At 42.5% G+C, this 20,598-nt stretch overlaps 1 protein-coding gene across 1 annotated transcript in view; it reads left to right on the top strand.

Moving 5' to 3' along the window:
• LOC115823833 (putative uncharacterized protein DDB_G0282133) overlaps window positions 1-20,598 on the top strand; it is a 53,624-nt gene that overhangs the window by 14,058 nt on the left and 18,968 nt on the right. Inside the window, exons 2-13 of the mRNA XM_030787856.1 lie at window positions 7,045-7,169; window positions 7,380-7,661; window positions 7,980-8,261; window positions 8,580-8,851; window positions 9,251-9,565; window positions 9,851-10,061; window positions 10,380-10,661; window positions 10,980-11,365; window positions 11,651-11,969; window positions 12,180-12,569; window positions 12,780-13,165; window positions 20,263-20,502. Of these exons, the coding sequence (XP_030643716.1) occupies window positions 7,045-7,169; window positions 7,380-7,661; window positions 7,980-8,261; window positions 8,580-8,851; window positions 9,251-9,565; window positions 9,851-10,061; window positions 10,380-10,661; window positions 10,980-11,365; window positions 11,651-11,969; window positions 12,180-12,569; window positions 12,780-13,165; window positions 20,263-20,502 (3,490 nt within the window). The remainder of the gene's footprint in view (window positions 1-7,044; window positions 7,170-7,379; window positions 7,662-7,979; window positions 8,262-8,579; window positions 8,852-9,250; window positions 9,566-9,850; window positions 10,062-10,379; window positions 10,662-10,979; window positions 11,366-11,650; window positions 11,970-12,179; window positions 12,570-12,779; window positions 13,166-20,262; window positions 20,503-20,598) is intronic.

The following is a 20,598-nucleotide window of genomic DNA, read 5'->3' as shown; positions in this document are numbered from 1 at the left end:
CTAATTGCATGGCAGTTTAGCCTTTGTACTTTACACACAGCGAGACACAGGGCAAAAATGTACAGTGAAACACAAATAAAATAACTGAGTTACATCTAACATAATTAGCCATTGAAGACTGAGAGATACAATGATGAAGTATTTGTGTTACACAGAAAAAAAAAAAAAAAGAAGAAGAAGCAAAAAAATCCAAACGAGAGTATATGGTTTATATTGTTCTTTGTCTCACTGGCATGCAGGATTTAAGGCCAAAGTGCCATTTAGATAATTAATTTGAAACATTAATCCCATTCAATGATTCATTCTCTAAAGAATCATGCTCACAATAAGAAACTGATGTCCCAGATACCACAAATACTCTTTGCTGGGCGTAACAATGGAAAACCTGAATAAAAAACTTGAAAACTGAAAATGAAAAACTTGAATTTGAACTTGCACTCAATGACTCTTCCTTATGTTTCAGCTTGTAGTTGCTACTGTCACAGATTGACAGGCATAGTGTTAATTATTCAATGACAATCAGGGTGGGTCAACTTTTTCTCCAGAGCTATATAGCATAGGACATATAGAGCTATATAGCATACGATATATAAATGTTTCGACCATCCCGAACTGTTATTCTTATCTCTTTTGCCCCCCCCCCCCCCCCCCCCCCTCCCCCCATCACCCATAATTTGAACCCTGTTGAAAGGTAAAATGTTTTTATGATGATGAACACATTTAATGGAACAATTAACACTGAAGCATATTGCATATAAACCTTAAAAAAACTGTCTAATGGACCCATATTTCTGGAACATTCATTTGATTAATGATTAATGACAAAGTTTTCTAATCTATTCTATTCTATTCACTCATAAGATTACATTATTTCTCTTCCTAGATTTGTTCCTAGATATGTTTCTGTGTCTGGTGAAGGGCCCCAGGTCCAGATTTCTCACCTCCCACCAACCTTTACAATGCCATCAGTGCCTCAGTTATGGAGAAGAATGAAGGCGTCCAGCAAGATTTGTGTACAAGACTCAAAATAGGTATAATCTGTCCATGCCTACAGCATCCCTTAATTTGAGCACAAACAAAAGAGGGTATCTGTAAACGTTTCTCTTTAAGTGTTTGTTATCAAAGTGCACCTGTTATTTCAGTATGCAACACTGTACAATTTCTGTTTTGTGACTGACACATTTGACCTCCTTTACTGAGGGCGTACTTCTAGCTTTACCTGACATGAAGTTGGAAAGGATCCCAGTGTGTCACATGTTTTAGCAATAAATCACATTAAGAAATGAACCTGGCTGTCCCAGTGAAGTTTCACTGTCTATGGAATCCTTTCAATCTCATTACAGAGCAGGTCTGGTTCCTGATGGTTTCCAAATCCAGTAATCCTACAGATATGAAGAAAGAGAGAGAGAGAGAGAGAGAGAGAGAGAGAGAAAGAGAGAGAGAGAGAGAGAGAGAGAGAGAGAATTAAAACATACAGAAACCCTAAATATTGAGTTGAAGAGTCTAAAGGACAACCAAAAGCTATACCCTCTTGAATATAGTTTGAACAAACTATGGTTACTGGAATCAAATGAAGGGCATGGGCAAACAAGCTGTCAGGTTTGTCAGAACAACAACAACAACAACAACAACAACAACAACAACAACAAAAAGATTCAGTGGGTGATTCTGTGTGCTCTGTAAAGGACAGGGTACTGAAACCACTGGCACCAGACACCAGTGAAGTCAATAGGCACAAGAGAGATCAGGCCTCCCTTCAAGTTCTTCAAACTTATATTCAGCATTTAGTCCCTAATAACTAATTAATCTCAGAAACTGAGAGTTCCATTGATATGCAGCATACTGTCAAAACCTGTAGTTTCGCTAGTGCTATAAATGCTATTGCTGCTAAAAATGTGGCCCTAAAAAAAGAACTTAAAATATGTGAGTTCGTGTGGGCCTCTGCCCCTCTCACTGCTGTAAGTCCTGTAAGTCTTACACTGCTGTAAGTCTTACATATAAGAGGGAAGGAAACAAACTGGGTCTCATTTGGCTGTAGAATGTGCAAAGACTTTTATTTAATTTTGTGGGAAAAGCCACAGCAGGGCAAAGTTCGATTGAGACCTGATTTTCTAGAACTGTGAGATAACTTCCTCCTTGTGTTTCATCTTCTCACAAAAATGAAAAGATAAAAACACGTACACACATGAATACAGAGCAAAAGTTGTCTCACTGATCCTGCCCTGACCTATCTGTTTAGTGAAGGAGAAAAAAATTAGAAGAGGGCTTTTGAAAGGGTACTGTTTGGTTCTCTTGTCTTTACAGTAAAACCATGCACATCTCAGACAAAGTGCATTGTTTTAGATTTGCTCCATTTAGAGGTTAACAGGGTGGATTAACAAACATAACTAAGTGAATGGTTGTTTAGAAGTACATGAGGATATCTTACACTTGTTCTCAGTGAACTTCAATATGAAATTAATGAGACTCCTTGTTTCTGTTATTATTGTAGTTAATTCACATACTCCTATGTATCTCACATGGTTACCACCACCATTTGTCCAATTATCCGTGTAGCATCATATAAAATTAAGTATCTTAAAATCATAATTGAGTAAGGAGGTACAAGGCTTGACTAGAGCATTTTGAAAAACATTTTAGAATTTCTCTGAATCTGAGCGGCACCAACTTATGTAAGCATTCTGAAGTGTTACAGTGTAGGTTTAAAATTTTAGTGGGTCCGGCTCACATTTGGGATTCATCTATCTGAGTGAATGAGCCCTCAAAGATGTTTGTGTTCATATAGCTTGCATATTAACCACTGTAATTAATTAGAGGAATCTTCACTGACGTCCACGTCTTGGCAGGGCTAAAAAGTAAACAAACCACATTAAAGTGTAATGTGTCATCGCTTCATAAAGGCTGATAACAAAGCTATGATAAGTATGCTCAATTCATCATAAGTCCACAGTCTGTCATTTCACTGTAACGTTTGATGAGTCAGTCATTGACATCTAATGACTTGAACTGCCCTGAACTGAAAACCATCTCACCATGTCAATCTCAACAAAGAGTGCCATTTGGAATGAAATAATAATGATACTACTACTACTACTACTACTACTACTACTACTAGTACTAATAATAATAAATAAAATGTTTGATGTACATCAACTGTATATTTGTGTGTTGACGTTACAGTTTAAAACAAACACGCACAGAATGTTATTATTCATATGGGGAAAAACAAGCAGGTTTGAAAGTGTGAGTAGAAGCATTAGTACAATCACATATAACTTGCAAGGACAGATGTAACATCCAAAAATAAACTCATGTTTTCCTTTGCACCGAGCTACAAAGGACCCATCCCCACTGCTCTTAAGAAGTGATGAATACAAGCTTAAAACAACGACAAATGTACACACACACACATACCTACAGAGAAAGAGAGAGGGAAAGAGAGGATGCTTACATATATCATTCCAACCCACACAACTTGATTTCTGTGCACAAATAAACTTTACAGGAGGAGGGTCATTCCATTGTCCTGAGAAACAAAAAGTGATATTCACGTAACCTGTTTGTCAGGTGAACACACCTACTATATTAACAGTATTGGATGCTCAAGATTGGTAGTATGTGACATTGAACACACTTGAACTTCTATGACAGAGGGTCCAGTTTGAAACATAAGCACTGGAAAAAGAAAAGATTAGGCATCATATCTGGATGACTATTATTTAAGATATTTATCAGGTAAGTGGTACGGTCCTATTCATTTTCTGTCTTATTTGTATATCACATGCATTGCACTTTTTGAATGCTCTTAATGAAATGACAAAAGAAAAATATTTTACCCCGTATCACATATGTGTTTCACACACAAAAAATGTTGTTGCCAACAACATCTCAGTATCATTTGGATTAATTCACTATCATACAATATTGTAACATCTTATTTTGGTAATTTATCATTTTCCTGGTATGTGTGCAATCAAACTTCCAAATGCACTATTATACGGGTCAGTGTAGACTTACATATATAATCATTACTACTTTTTATTGAGGAGGTAGTGTGAGGGCTGGAGGAGGCGCGAAATAAAATTGAGATACTGCAGTATAACGTATTAATCCTTCATAATCCATTTTATGTGAACTTCTTATTCAGCATATATTTTTTCTCAAATGTAATACTCGCATGCACATAAACATAAGATAGAAGTTTATGACTCATGACACCTCATTTACAACTCGATGTGAAAACTTTGGCCCTCAGAGAAAATGATGGGCTCTGCCTATTGTTCTAATGTTTTTTTTTTTTTTTTTTTTTTCTGTAATTGGGCTATCAGCATGGAATTCAGATTTCAGGCCAAGTTAGTTAAAACATCAATAGGAAATTACCCTCTGTTGTCGCAGACTGTACTGTCATAGCAGACTGTAGCTTGCATGTTCTGTATCAGACAATATACTATTTTTACTATCTTAATTTTGAACAAAATTTTGGACAGTACTTTTTTGACAATGACAAATAACATAATTAAGGTCAAAATATTCATAGACATGTTGAAATTCTCTTCCCTTTTATCATTTTTACATGGTCATGTACCTTTAATTAGAGTATTTATGACATTTTTGTGCTCTCTGTGCACTTAGTATGTGTTTCTACAATGTTCAAATGCAACAAGCCAATTGTGTTCACTTACACCAGATTACATTGTATTTTCTAAGTTGCTGACAGAGCAATTCAAATGAGTTCAATTATATCTTACTGAATATGTGTTCAAGTAAATTTTAGTGCATCACGTTCCCCTGTCTTTCCCTGTCAAAGATATGATAGTTTAATCAGTTGCATATTAACTGATGAAATGGGAAGTAGCATCTATCAGAACAGATCCAAAGAATGAAAATGCATTCCATTGTAAACAGTCATACTCTCCTGCTTAGTGGTAAAATTCCTTTTCTTACCTGAAGAGTAACTTTATCTCTGTTCTAAGTCCCTTAGATAGAGAACGGCACTATATTAAGTGTAAGAAGTGGTTGTTTCTTTAAAAATCTTTTACACTCTGTCAATCCAAAAGAAGTCTGTTTCTGAATTTGTTACAGGGGCAGTTGGCACTCTGATGATTGTGTCACTATTTTGAAATCTGAAACATGGTCTATAAAGATGCTCCTATCTGAGTATGTGTGGCATCTAGTGGTTATAACTGGGTATTACACAAAATCAAAACAATTCTGGATTTTGCAAATTTCATGACTTATTCAGCTTTTTGACACACCCGTGAATAATGCTGAAAAGTATTGGAGATTAGATGATAGGATCCTGGTGAACTATATTTGCAAGCAATGATTTTTGTTCTGTGGGGCTCTACATTGCCAGTGCATAACTGAGTTGCAATGAACCAAATGAGGCATGTCCATGCAACATATACTGTAGAAAATTAACAAAGTCAGCTAAACTACACTAAACTACCAATTCAACGATGCATCAACAAACCAAGGAAAACTAATAACAAAACAACTGATACTTCTTGTTCTATTGAATTTAAGGTACATTTATTTCAGTAGTGTGTAGCCTGGAACAAGTGAAGCAATTTCAATTTAATCATTAAATATTGCTAATAAAAGATGTAAGATAATGGCTACAGAGATTATTTAAACTCCTAGGCTGGTTAAGATCACAACATAACTGATTTACTCGTCTATGATAGGAAACACTAGATATGGATGGAACATGCAGGCAACACAGCAAGAGAATTCTGCCCAGGTTTATATTCAAAGAAGAGTTTATAGTGAATTGTAGGTTGTTTTTTTTTTTTCAAAAGTGTGGGTGAAACTACATTACAAATTAAGGACATATTTGCACCTGGCTACTTCATTCAGAAGAAAGCTTTTTAATGGTTTACAATGTCATTGTGGCAAAACGTGCTCTGTAAAAATGTGCAAACACATCCTCTTTGGAGATGATGCTTAACCTGCATCTTTTTTTTTTTATAACTGATTTAATAATTTCCTCTTGATACACAATATATTACAATGCACATAAAAGGTCATTTCTCTTTGAGTGCACGGCCTCAACATATGGGTCAGAGTAATAGGAAGAAGACAAACAGAAAGAGAAGGCATTTTTACTAAATGATATGTTATAGCGAAAGAGTGAGGGATACAGAGGTGTAGTATAGCAAAACTAGATATATCCAGTTATATCCTTTCTGACTTGATGACAATTTTAAACCTTCATGCTGAAAAATAGTTTCGATCGTCCAGAATGTAGATCTCAACTGGCAAGGGATTAAAGTCTAATAATTTAATTATGTACATAAAATAAAGAGAAAGAACTTAATTGGGTAGTTAATTGTATGCAGTTATTTTTTTTCTGACTTCAAACTGAAACTGGTTGGATCCTATCAATCAATGGGTAAAAATGAAAAATGCAACAAAAATAATAAGATGAGAGTGTGGGACTATGATGAGTACATATTAGTCAGTAACTTTTTCAAAGAGAAAGAAAAGCAAGAGAAGCTAAACTATATATTTTTCATATGCTGTAGTTCCCATAGGACAGGACAATATGGGAGCAACATGGACAGCACGAAAATTATGCTTATCACCCACACTCTTCTACCTCATGAACATCATCGCAATTACCCTTGGCGAAGGAGGAAATACAAATTATACTGCAGTCAATACTGATAATTCAACATTAACTGGAATTAATCTTTCAACACCAGCAATAGCAGTAATGTCAGACAGGACAACAACTCCAACTTCCAAAGCAACTTCAAAGCAATCAGAAAACACAGCCAATGTTCCATCTTCCACCCTCAATCCAACAACACATAATAAGACAATTTCTATGTCAACAACAGTGACTGCATTAATCAATGTGACCATAGAGCCAAATACTTTTTCAATGACAACGGCGCAAGAGACCACAACCATGCAAACGACAAGCGCAACACAATCTCCAACATCTTCAAAAAATCCAACAACAACTGCCTCCGACACTTCCACAAGCACAGCAGAGCGACCAAGCGCCACAACACGCGCTCCGTCTACCACTCTTAGTTCAACAGCAACAGAAGGTCAGACAAGCACTTTGGCAGTCACAACGACAGGAGAGGCTACAACAGTGCAGCCAACAACCACAAGAGTATCTTCAACAACAACACCAAATGCAGTGCCAACTGCTAGTCCTTCTTCAACAAGCAGGACTGCTGAAGCGACAAAAGAAACCAATTCTCCATCTACCACTTTCAATGCAACAACAACAGAACGCCAGACAAGCACAACATCTGCAATAACAATGACACAGGAGACCACTACCGTATCACCAAAAGGGGCATCAGAGTTATCAACAACTACACAACTTCCAGCAACAACTAGCATTCCTTCTTCTACAGCACCTACAGAGAAGATATCCACAACAAATGCCCATACGTCAACAAGCAATGCCCCATCTACAACATTCAAGCCATCAACAACAGAAAGCAAGACAAGCACTACATCTTCAATGACATCGGTGCAAGAGACCACAACTGTGCAAACAACAAGCTCTACACAATCTCCAACACCACCACAAAATCCAACAACAACTGCCTCCGACACTTCCACAAGCACTGCAGAGCGACCAAGCGCCACAACACGCGCTCCGTCTACCACTCTCAGTTCAACAGCAACAAAAGGTCAGACAAGCACTTTGGCAGTCACAACGACAGGAGAGGCTACAACAGTGCAGCCAACAACCACAAGAGTATCTCCAACAACAACACCAAATGCAGTGCCAACTGCTAGTCCTTCTTCAACAAGCAGGACTGCTGAAGCCACAACAGAAACCAATTCTCCATCTACCACTTTCAGTCCAGTAACAACGGAACACCAGACAAGCACAACATCTGCCAACACAACCACACAGGAGACCGCTACCATATCACAAAAAGGGGCATCAGAGTTATCAACAACTACACAACTTCCAGCAACAACTAGCATTCCTTCTTCTACAGCACCTACAGAGAAGATATCCACAACAAATGCCCATACGTCAACAAGCAATGCCCCATCTACAACATTCAAGCCATCAACAACAGAAAGCAAGACAAGCACTACATCTTCAATGACATCGGTGCAAGAGACCACAACTGTGCAAACAACAAGCTCAACACAATCTCCAACACCACCACAAAATCCAACAACAACTGCCTCCGACACTTCCACAAGCACTGCAGAGCGACCAAGCGCCACAACACGTGCTCCGTCTACCACTCTCAGTTCAACAGCAACAGAAGGTCAGACAAGCACTTTGGCAGTCACAACGACAGGAGAGGCTACAACAGTGCAGCCAACAACCACAAGAGTATCTCCAACAACAACACCAAATGCAGTGCCAACTGCTAGTCCTTCTTCAACAAGTAGGACTGCTGAAGCGACAAAAGAAACCAATTCTCCATCTACCACTTTCAATCCAACAACAACAGAACGCCAGACAAGCACAACATCTGCCAACACAACCACACAGGAGGCCGCTACCGTATCACCAAAAGGGGCATCAGAGTTATCAACAACTACACAACTTCCAGCAACAACTAGCATTCCTTCTTCTACAGCACCTACAGAGAAGATATCCACAACAAATGCCCATACGTCAACAAGCAATGCCCCATCTACAACATTCAAGCCATCAACAACAGAAAGCAAGACAAGCACTACATCTTCAATGACATCGGTGCAAGAGACCACAACTGTGCAAACAACAAGCTCTACACAATCTCCAACACCACCACAAAATCCAACAACAACTGCCTCCGACACTTCCACAAGCACTGCAGAGCGACCAAGCGCCACAACACGCGCTCCGTCTACCACTCTCAGTTCAACAGCAACTGAAGGTCAGACAAGCACTTTGGCAGTCACAACGACAGGAGAGGCTACAACAGTGCAGCCAACAACCACAAGAGTATCTCCAACAACAACACCAAATGCAGTGCCAACTGCTAGTCCTTCTTCAACAAGTAGGACTGCTGAAGCGACAAAAGAAACCAATTCTCCATCTACCACTTTCAATCCAACAACAACAGAATGCCAGACAAGCACAACATCTGCCAACACAACCACACAGGAGACCGCTAATATATCACCAAAAGGGGCATCAGAGTTATCAACAACTACACAATTTCCAGCAACAACTAGCATTCCTTCTTCTACAGCAACTACAGAGAAGATATCCACATCAAATGCCCATACGTCAATAAGCAATGACCCACCCACGACATTCAAGCCATCAACAACAGAAAGCAAGACAAGCACTACATCTTCAATGACATCGGTGCAAGAGACCACAACTGTGCAAACAACAAGCTCTACACAATCTCCAACACCACCACAAAATCAAATAACAACTGCCTCCGACACTTCCACAAGCACTGCAGAACGACCAAGCGCCACAACACGCGCTCCGTCTACCACTCTCAGTTCAACAGCAACAGAAGGTCAGACAAGCACTTTGGCAGTCACAACGACAGGAGAGGCTACAACAGTGCAGCCAACAACCACAAGAGTATCTCCAACAACAACACCAAAAGCAGTGCCAACTGCTAGTCCTTCTTCAACAAGTAGGACTGCTGAAGCGACAAAAGAAACCAATTCTCCATCTACCACTTTCAATCCAACAACAACAGAACGCCAGACAAGCACAACATCTGCCAACAAAACCACACAGGAGACCGCTCCCATATCACCAAAAGGGGCATCAGAGTTATCAACAACTACACAATTTCCAGCAACAACTAGCATTCCTTCTTCTACAGCAACTACCGAGAAGATATCCACAACAAATGCCCATACGTCAACAAGCAATGACCCACCCACAACATTCAAGCCATCAACAACAGAAAGCAAGACAAGCACTACATCTTCAATGACATCGGTGCAAGAGACCACAACTGTGCAAACAACAAGCTCTACACAATCTCCAACACCACCACAAAATCAAATAACAACTGCCTCCGACACTTCCACAAGCACTGCAGAGCGACCAAGCGCCACAACACGCGCTCCGTCAACCACTCTCAGTTCAACAGCAACAGAAGGTCAGACAAGCACTTTGGCAGTCACAACGACAGGAGAGGCTACAACAGTGCAGCCAACAACCACAAGAGTATCTCCATCAACAACACCAAATGCAGTGCCAACTGCTAGTCCTTCTTCAACAAGCAGGACTGCTGAAGCCACAACAGAAACCAATTCTCCATCTACCACTTTCAGTCCAGTAACAACGGAACACCAGACAAGCACAACATCTGCCAACACAACCACACAGGAGACCGCTACCATATCACAAAAAGGGGCATCAGAGTTATCAACAACTACACAACTTCCAGCAACAACTAGCATTCCTTCTTCTACAGCACCTACAGAGAAGATATCCACAACAAATGCCCATACGTCAACAAGCAATGCCCCATCTACAACATTCAAGCCATCAACAACAGAAAGCAAGACAAGCACTACATCTTCAATGACATCGGTGCAAGAGACCACAACTGTGCAAACAACAAGCTCTACACAATCTCCAACACCACCACAAAATCCAACAACAACTGCCTCCGACACTTCCACAAGCACTGCAGAGCTACCAAGCGCCACAACACGCGCTCCGTCTACCACTCTCAGTTCAACAGCAACCGAAGGTCAGACAAGCACTTTGGCAGTCACAACGACAGGAGAGGCTACAACAGTGCAGCCAACAACCACAAGAGTATCTCCAACAACAACACCAAATGCAGTGCCAACTGCTAGTCCTTCTTCAACAAGTAGGACTGCTGAAGCGACAAAAGAAACCAATTCTCCATCTACCACTTTCAATCCAACAACAACAGAACGCCAGACAAGCACAACATCTGCCAACACAACCACACAGGAGACCGCTAATATATCACCAAAAGGGGCATCAGAGTTATCAACAACTACACAACTTCCAGCAACAACTAGCATTCCATCTTCTACAGCACCTACAGAGAAGATATCCACAACAAATGCCCATACGTCAACAAGCAATGCCCCATCCACAACATTCAAGCCATCAACAACAGAAAGCAAGACAAGCACTACATCTTCAATGACATCGGTGCAAGAGACCACAACTGTGCAAACAACAAGCTCAACACAATCTCCAACACCACCGCAAAATCCAACAACAACTGCCTCCGACACTTCCACAAACACTGCAGAGCGACCAAGCGCCACAACACGCGCTCCGTCTACCACTCTCAGTTCAACAGCAACAGAAGGTCAGACAAGCACTTTGGCAGTCACAACGACAGGAGAGGCTACAACAGTGCAGCCAACAACCACAAGAGTAACTCCATCAACAACACCAAATGCAGTGCCAACTGCTAGTCCTTCTTCAACAAGCAGGACTGCTGAAGCCACAACAGAAACCAATTCTCCATCTACCACTTTCAGTCCAGTAACAACGGAACACCAGACAAGCACAACATCTGCCAACACAACCACACAGGAGACCGCTACCATATCACAAAAAGGGGCATCAGAGTTATCAACAACTACACAACTTCCAGCAACAACTAGCATTCCTTCTTCTACAGCAACTACCGAGAAGATATCCACAACAAATGCCCATACGTCAACAAGCAATGACCCACCCACAACATTCAAGCCATCAACAACAGAAAGCAAGACAAGCACTACATCTTCAATGACATCGGTGCAAGAGACCACAACTGTGCAAACAACAAGCTCAACACAATCTCCAACACCACCACAAAATCCAACAACAACTGCCTCCGACACTTCCACAAGCACTGCAGAGCGACCAAGCGCCACAACACGCGCTCCGTCTACCACTCTCAGTTCAACAGCAACAGAAGGTCAGACAAGCACTTTGTCAGTCACAACGACAGGAGAGCCTACAACAGTGCAGCCAACAACCACAAGAGTATCTCCAACAACAACACCAAATGCAGTGCCAACTGCTAGTCCTTCTTCAACAAGTAGGACTGCTGAAGCGACAAAAGAAACCAATTCTCCATCTACCACTTTAAATCCAATAACAACAGAACGCCAGACAAGCACAACATCTGCCAACACAACCACACAGGAGACCGCTCCCATATCACAAAAAGGGGCATCAGAGTTATCAACAACTACACAACTTCCAGCAACAACTAGCATTCCTTCTTCTACAGCAACTACCGAGAAGATATCCACAACAAATGCCCATACGTCAACAGGCAATGCCCCATCTACAATATTCAAGCCATCAACAACAGAAAGCAAGACAAGCACTACATCTTCAATGACATCGGTGCAAGAGACCACAACTGTGCAAACAACAAGCTCTACACAATCTCCAACACCACCACAAAATCAAATAACAACTGCCTCCGACACTTCCACAAGCACTGCAGAGCGACCAAGCGCCACAACACGCGCTCCGTCTACCACTCTCAGTTCAACAGCAACAGAAGGTCAGACAAGCACTTTGGCAGTCACAACGACAGGAGAGGCTACAACAGTGCAGCCAACAACCACAAGAGTATCTCCATCAACAACACCAAATGCAGTGCCAACTGCTAGTCCTTCTTCAACAAGCAGGACTGCTGAAGCCACAACAGAAACCAATTCTCCATCTACCACTTTCAGTCCAGTAACAACGGAACACCAGACAAGCACAACATCTGCCAACACAACCACACAGGAGACCGCTACCATATCACAAAAAGGGGCATCAGAGTTATCAACAACTACACAACTTCCAGCAACAACTAGCATTCCTTCTTCTACAGCAACTACCGAGAAGATATCCACAACAAATGCCCATACGTCAACAAGCAATGCCCCATCTACAACATTCAAGCCATCAACAACAGAAAGCAAGACAAGCACTACATCTTCAATGACATCGGTGCAAGAGACCACAACTGTGCAAACAACAAGCTCAACTCAATCTCCAACACCACCACAAAATCAAATAACAACTGCCTCCGACACTTCCACAAGCACTGCAGAGCGACCAAGCGCCACAACACGCGCTCCGTCTACCACTCTCAGTTCAACAGCAACAGAAGGTCAGACAAGCACTTTGGCAGTCACAACGACAGGAGAAGCTACAACAGTGCAGCCAACAACCACAAGAGTATCTCCATCAACAACACCAAATGCAGTGCCAACTGCTAGTCCTTCTTCAACAAGCAGGACTGCTGAAGCGACAAAAGAAACCAATTCTCCATCTACCACTTTCAGTCCAACAACAACAGAACGCCAGACAAGCACAACTTCTGCCAACACAACCACACAGGAGACCGCTAATATATCACCAAAAGGGGCATCAGAGTTATCAACAACTACACAATTTCCAGCAACAACTAGCATTCCTTCTTCTACAGCAACTACAGAGAAGATATCCACAACAAATGCTCATACGTCAACAAGCAATGCCCCATCTACAATATTCGAGCCATCAACAACAGGAAGCAAGACTACCACTATCACTACCACTACAGCTAAAGAAGAAAGCAATCCTCCATCTAACACTTTCAGTCCAACAACGAAACGCCATACAAACACAGCCTCTGCAATGACAAGCACACAGGAGACCATAACTGTGCAATCTACCATAACCAAAGAGCTTCCAGCTACAACACAACAATCAAGACCAACTATCATGTCTTCCTCTCCAATTACTGGAAAGGAACACACACTTGCAACCACAACAGCATCCACGGACCCACCTTCAGGAACAGAAGGCTATTTTGTCCTTCGCTTTCGGATTAGACGTCCCTATATTGATGAGTACAGTGACTTAACCACAGAAGCATACCAGAATCTTGCGAAAAATGTCACAACAGAGGTATATGGCCAAAGATGAATTGTTTTACCTTTTCCTTTTCTAAGACAAATTCTAATGTAATTAATTTACTGTGACTACAATGTCCTGTGACTTACATTTTTAAATTCTTAAATAATTTTCTCTCTATTTCCATATATACATATATATATATATATATATATATATATATGTGTGTGTGTGTGTGTGTGTGTGTGTGTGTGTGTCTGTGTATGTGTGTGTATATATACACATATATATACACACACACACACATATATATGCACACATAATTTTTTTTTTGCTTTTTTTGTACAGCTGAATAGAGGATACAGATGGAGATACCCCCTGATTTACCTAAGATGTGTTATCCTTAGATTCTGGTAAGACCCAAGAAAATCAGTAAAAGTGTGATACACTCATTGACTCAACCTACCTACATGCACGCCCACTCCATCTTGTACTATTTCACATACCTAAATTACATACTTTCCTATTCTGATTTTGAGCTGCTCCTTAGTCCAAGTTAAGGGGAGTGTGGTGTTCATTTAATTTCTTTCAGGTTTTCTTTCCACTTTCTTCTGAGATTCTGATAAGCTGTTACTTATGTATTACTGTATGTATGACTAGTCTAGAGTTAATTAGAGTATTTGTTGTGGAATTGTTGGCATGACTTGAATATTTTTTGTGCTGAGATTCATGGTGTATGCCTCCACGGAAAGGATAAAATTATTCCATTTTCTCTTTTGAATAACAGGCCTGGCTCTGTAGGTGTGGATTCTCAGCTGATTTTCAAAAACCAAACCGTGGTTCCAAACATTACAGATGCAACAGAGTCCCTGCGGCTAGGTTTAAATGAATCCATTGTCTTCTTGGATATCATTCCATCTAGCATTACTGCTGGTAGGTTTTCCAAACATGTACCCCTCTCTTTTTCTCTGTCCCCTCCTTCTCAAGTTTTCATGGTGCAACAGTTTCTATGAAGATATTTCTATTAGCTTAAATGCTGTGATACTAAAAATTATTATTAAAATGTAGGCTTTCCTTCTCCATTCCAATTTTTCATAATGTGCAGTAGAACTATATAAACGTTAATATAGACTTTTGCTGAAATTAGGAATAAAATTGCTGCTTTGCTGAGTTATTATATGCATTCCCAACTATACGTTTGTGAGACATTGTTTTTCATGTTTGTTGATGTCATTTTCTTTATTGGACAGATGAGCGAAATTCGACCAGTTCAACTGTACACCCCCAAACCTCAAGTCCATTTACAACATCCACAACCATTGCCCCATCTCCAACATTCAAGCCATCAACAATAGAAAACAAAACTCCAGCAGCAACACCAAATGTACAGCCATCTGCTAGATCTTCCTCAACCAGCAGCACTGCTGAAGCCACAACAGAGACCCATCCGCCATCTACCACGTTCAGTCCAACAACAATAAAAGGTCAGACAAGCACTTTGGCAGTTACAACGACAGGAGAGCCAACAACAGTGCAACCAACAGCCACAAGAGTATCTCCAACAGCAACACCAAATGTACAGCCGACTGCTAGTCCGTCTTCAACAAGCAGCACTGCTGAAGCCACAACAGAGACCCATCCGCCATCTACCACGTTCAGTCCAACAACAATAAAAGGTCAGACAAGCACTTTGGCAGTTACAACGACAGGAGAGCCAACAACAGTGCAACCAACAGCCACAAGAGTATCTCCAACAGCAACACCAAATGTACAGCCGACTGCTAGTCCTTCTTCAACAAGCAGCACTGCTGAAGCCACAACAGAGACCAATCCGCCATCTACCACTTTCAGTTCGGCTACAACAGAACGCCAGACAAGCACAACATCTGCCAACACAACCACACAGGAGACCGCTACCGTATCACCAAAAGGGGTATCAGACTTATCAACAACTACACAACTTCCAACAACTAGCATTCCTTCTTCTACAGCAACTACCGAGAAGATATCCACAACCAGTGTCGTGACATCGACAAGCAAAGCACCATCTACGACATTCAAACCGTCAACAACAGAAAGCAAGACTAGCACTACCTCTTCAGTGACATCCACACAAGAGACAACAACCGTGCAAACAACAAGCGCAACACAACCTCCAACACCCTCACAAAATCCAACAATCACCACGACACGTGCGCCATCGACAACTTTCAATCCAACAACGACAGAAGGTCAGACAAGCACATTGGCAGTCACAACGGCAGGAGAGACTACAACAGTGCAGTCAACAACAACAAGAGTATCTCCAACAACAACACCAAATGTACAGCCATCTGCTAGTCCTTCCTCAACCAGCAGCACTGCTGAAGCCACAACAGAGACCCATCCGCCATCTACCACGTTCAGTCCAACAACAATAAAAGGTCAGACAAGCACTTTGGCAGTTACAACGACAGGAGAGCCTACAACAGTGCAACCAACAGCCACAAGAGTATCTCCAACAGCAACACCAAATGTACAGCCGACTGCTAGTCCTTCTTCAACAAGCAGCACTGCTGAAGCCACAACAGAGACCAATCCGCCATCTACCACTTTCAGTTCGGCTACAACAGAACGCCAGACAAGCACAACATCTGCCAACACAACCACACAGGAGACCGCTACCGTATCACCAAAAGGGGTATCAGACTTATCAACAACTACACAACTTCCAACAACTAGCATTCCTTCTTCTACAGCAACTACCGAGAAGATATCCACAACCAGTGTCGTGACATCGACAAGCAAAGCACCATCTACGACATTCAAACCGTCAACGACAGAAAGCAAGACTAGCACTACCTCTTCAGTGACATCCACACAAGAGACAACAACCGTGCAAACAACAAGCGCAACACAACCTCCAACACCCTCACAAAATCCAACAATCACCACGACACGTGCGCCATCGACAACTTTCAATCCAACAACGACAGAAGGTCAGACAAGCACATTGGCAGTCACAACGGCAGGAGAGACTACAACAGTGCAGTCAACAACAACAAGAGTATCTCCAACAACAACACCAAATGTACAGCCATCTGCTAGTCCTTCCTCAACCAGCAGCACTGCTGAAGCCACAACAGAGACCCATCCGCCATCTACCACGTTCAGTCCAACAACAATAAAAGGTCAGACAAGCACTTTGGCAGTTACAACGACAGGAGAGCCTACAACAGTGCAACCAACAGCCACAAGAGTATCTCCAACAGCAACACCAAATGTACAGCCGACTGCTAGTCCTTCTTCAACAAGCAGCACTGCTGAAGCCACAACAGAGACCAATCCGCCATCTACCACTTTCAGTTCGGCTACAACAGAACGCCAGACAAGCACAACATCTGCCAACACAACCACACAGGAGACCGCTACCGTATCACCAAAAGGGGTATCAGACTTATCAACAACTACACAACTTCCAACAACTAGCATTCCTTCTTCTACAGCAACTACCGAGAAGATATCCACAACCAGTGTCGTGACATCGACAAGCAAAGCACCATCTACGACATTCAAACCGTCAACGACAGAAAGCAAGACTAGCACTACCTCTTCAGTGACATCCACACAAGAGACAACAACCGTGCAAACAACAAGCGCAACACAACCTCCAACACCCTCACAAAATCCAACAATCACCACGACACGTGCGCCATCGACAACTTTCAATCCAACAACGACAGAAGGTCAGACAAGCACATTGGCAGTCACAACGGCAGGAGAGACTACAACAGTGCAGTCAACAACAACAAGAGTATCTCCAACAACAACACCAAATGTACAGCCATCTGCTAGTCCTTCCTCAACCAGCAGCACTGCTGAAGCCACAACAGAGACCCATCCGCCATCTACCACGTTCAGTCCAACAACAATAAAAGGTCAGACAAGCACTTTGGCAGTTACAACGACAGGAGAGCCTACAACAGTGCAACCAACAGCCACAAGAGTATCTCCAACAGCAACACCAAATGTACAGCCGACTGCTAGTCCTTCTTCAACAAGCAGCACTGCTGAAGCCACAACAGAGACCAATCCGCCATCTACCACTTTCAGTTCGGCTACAACAGAACGCCAGACAAGCACAACATCTGCCAACACAACCACACAGGAGACCGCTACCGTATCACCAAAAGGGGTATCAGACTTATCAACAACTACACAACTTCCAACAACTAGCATTCCTTCTTCTACAGCAACTACCGAGAAGATATCCACAACCAGTGTCGTGACATCGACAAGCAAAGCACCATCTACGACATTCAAACCGTCAACGACAGAAAGCAAGACTAGCACTACCTCTTCAGTGACATCCACACAAGAGACAACAACCGTGCAAACAACAAGCGCAACACAACCTCCAACACCCTCACAAAATCCAACAATCACCACGACACGTGCTCCATCGACAACTTTCAATCCAACAACGACAGAAGGTCAGACAAGCACATTGGCAGTCACAACGGCAGGAGAGACTACAACAGTGCAGTCAACAACAACAAGAGTATCTCCAACAACAACACCAAATGTACAGCCATCTGCTAGTCCTTCCTCAACCAGCAGCACTGCTGAAGCCACAACAGAGACCCATCCGCCATCTACCACGTTCAGTCCAACAACAATAAAAGGTCAGACAAGCACTTTGGCAGTTACAACGACAGGAGAGCCTACAACAGTGCAACCAACAGACACAAGAGTATCTCCAACAGCAACACCAAATGTACAGCCGACTGCTAGTCCTTCTTCAACAAGCAGCACTGCTGAAGCCACAACAGAGACCAATCCGCCATCTACCACTTTCAGTTCGGCTACAACAGAACGCCAGACAAGCACAACATCTGCCAACACAACCACACAGGAGACCGCTACCGTATCACCAAAAGGGGTATCAGACTTATCAACAACTACACAACTTCCAACAACTAGCATTCCTTCTTCTACAGCAACTACCGAGAAGATATCCACAACCAGTGTCGTGACATCGACAAGCAAAGCACCATCTACGACATTCAAACCGTCAACGACAGAAAGCAAGACTAGCACTACCTCTTCAGTGACATCCACACAAGAGACAACAACCGTGCAAACAACAAGCGCAACACAACCTCCAACACCCTCACAAAATCCAACAATCACCACGACACGTGCTCCATCGACAACTTTCAATCCAACAACGACAGAAGGTCAGACAAGCACATTGGCAGTCACAACGGCAGGAGAGACTACAACAGTGCAGTCAACAACAACAAGAGTATCTCCAACAACAACACCAAATGTACAGCCATCTGCTAGTCCTTCCTCAACCAGCAGCACTGCTGAAGCCACAACAGAGACCCATCCGCCATCTACCACGTTCAGTCCAACAACAATAAAAGGTCAGACAAGCACTTTGGCAGTTACAACGACAGGAGAGCCTACAACAGTGCAACCAACAGCCACAAGAGTATCTCCAACAGCAACACCAAATGTACAGCCGACTGCTAGTCCTTCTTCAACAAGCTGCACTGCTGAAGCCACAACAGAGACCAATCCGCCATCTACCACTTTCAGTTCGGCTACAACAGAACGCCAGACAAGCACAACATCTGCCAACACAACCACACAGGAGACCGCTACCGTATCACCAAAAGGGGTATCAGACTTATCAACAACTACACAACTTCCAACAACTAGCACTCCTTCTTCTACAGCAACTACCGAGAAGATATCCACAACCAGTGTCGTGACATCGACAAGCAAAGCACCATCTACGACATTCAAACCGTCAACGACAGAAAGCAAGACTAGCACTACCTCTTCAGTGACATCCACACAAGAGACAACAACCGTGCAAACAACAAGCGCAACACAACCTCCAACACCCTCACAAAATCCAACAATCACCACGACACGTGCGCCATCGACAACTTTCAATCCAACAACGACAGAAGGTCAGACAAGCACATTGGCAGTCACAACGGCAGGAGAGACTACAACAGTGCAGTCAACAACAACAAGAGTATCTCCAACAACAACACCAAATGTACAGCCATCTGCTAGTCCTTCCTCAACCAGCAGCACTGCTGAAGCCACAACAGAGACCCATCCGCCATCTACCACGTTCAGTCCAACAACAATAAAAGGTCAGACAAGCACTTTGGCAGTTACAACGACAGGAGAGCCTACAACAGTGCAACCAACAGCCACAAGAGTATCTCCAACAGCAACACCAAATGTACAGCCGACTGCTAGTCCTTCTTCAACAAGCAGCACTGCTGAAGCCACAACAGAGACCAATCCGCCATCTACCACTTTCAGTTCGGCTACAACAGAACGCCAGACAAGCACAACATCTGCCAACACAACCACACAGGAGACCGCTACCGTATCACCAAAAGGGGTATCAGACTTATCAACAACTACACAACTTCCAACAACTAGCATTCCTTCTTCTACAGCAACTACCGAGAAGATATCCACAACCAGTGTCGTGACATCGACAAGCAAAGCACCATCTACGACATTCAAACCGTCAACGACAGAAAGCAAGACTAGCACTACCTCTTCAGTGACATCCACACAAGAGACAACAACCGTGCAAACAACAAGCGCAACACAACCTCCAACACCCTCACAAAATCCAACAATCACCACGACACGTGCGCCATCGACAACTTTCAATCCAACAACGACAGAAGGTCAGACAAGCACATTGGCAGTCACAACGGCAGGAGAGACTACAACAGTGCAGTCAACAACAACAAGAGTATCTCCAACAACAACACCAAATGTAC

This window comes from Chanos chanos, chromosome 11 (assembly GCF_902362185.1).
Source record: "Chanos chanos chromosome 11, fChaCha1.1, whole genome shotgun sequence".
Classification (NCBI taxonomy): Eukaryota; Metazoa; Chordata; class Actinopteri; order Gonorynchiformes; family Chanidae; genus Chanos; species Chanos chanos.
This window is presented reverse-complemented; position numbering and strand designations above follow the sequence as displayed.